This window comes from Penaeus monodon, chromosome 21, assembly GCF_015228065.2.
Source record: "Penaeus monodon isolate SGIC_2016 chromosome 21, NSTDA_Pmon_1, whole genome shotgun sequence".
Taxonomy (NCBI): domain Eukaryota; kingdom Metazoa; phylum Arthropoda; class Malacostraca; order Decapoda; family Penaeidae; genus Penaeus; species Penaeus monodon.
In genome coordinates, this window is record NC_051406.1 from 14,291,235 (window position 1) to 14,291,972 (window position 738).

Below are 738 nucleotides of genomic sequence, written 5' to 3' on the forward strand. Positions count from 1 at the left end.
ACAATCTGGTATGCCGAATTAATAGAATGGATACAGGCTTTTAGCAAAACATAGTTTATAATATACCCATGAAGTGAATTTTCTTTGGCACTAATTTACATTCTATCACAATTGTATGTGTATTTACAACATGCTTCATGCAATGAATTTCACCTCTCCAAACCAACAGTTCCTATAAAGTGTGACTGCCAAGTAGCTTGGATCCGACTTTCATCCTTCCTGCCTCGGACAACCATCCGATGCGCCACCGAGACTTCCTTTGTCATGCTGCAAGACGTCGATGAAGCCGAATTTAAGGACTGTGGCTCCATCTGCACCGCCTAAGGCTCTCTTCAACGACAGTCATGAGCTATCACATCTTTTGACAAAAGAGATAGGAAATTTTTATTATTTCTGGGATAATCTCACGGTTTTTTTCTAGGATTTGGGATATGTCTTTGATTAGACTTGTACCTGGTATTCCCCAAAGATTAAGCTGATTCACAAATTCAAGTAATTCATCCATGACATTTTGTCTCTAGTGATATTTCTAAATGAAATATCTGAAGACTGGTCGTGCAAGGTATGACTCACCTCATGATTTACTTCTTTTTTGTAATTCCTAAGTGAAATTTGTCAAATAAAGGCGTCGCAATCAACACTAGCGTCTAATTTCATTTCCAGATACTTGTGGTGCATTCCACGTGTGATTCTACACTACATTTACATATATGAAATGTCTTCATAAAAAAAAAAATG

At 37.3% G+C, this 738-nt stretch overlaps 1 protein-coding gene across 1 annotated transcript in view; it reads left to right on the plus strand.

Annotated features, from left to right (window-relative positions):
• LOC119586253 overlaps positions 1-638 on the plus strand; it is a 3,672-nt gene extending 3,034 nt beyond the window's left edge. Inside the window, exon 4 of the mRNA XM_037934958.1 lies at positions 170-638. Within this exon, the coding sequence (XP_037790886.1) occupies positions 170-324 (155 nt within the window). The 3' untranslated portion in view covers positions 325-638. The remainder of the gene's footprint in view (positions 1-169) is intronic.
• Positions 639-738: the final 100 nt, after the last annotated feature.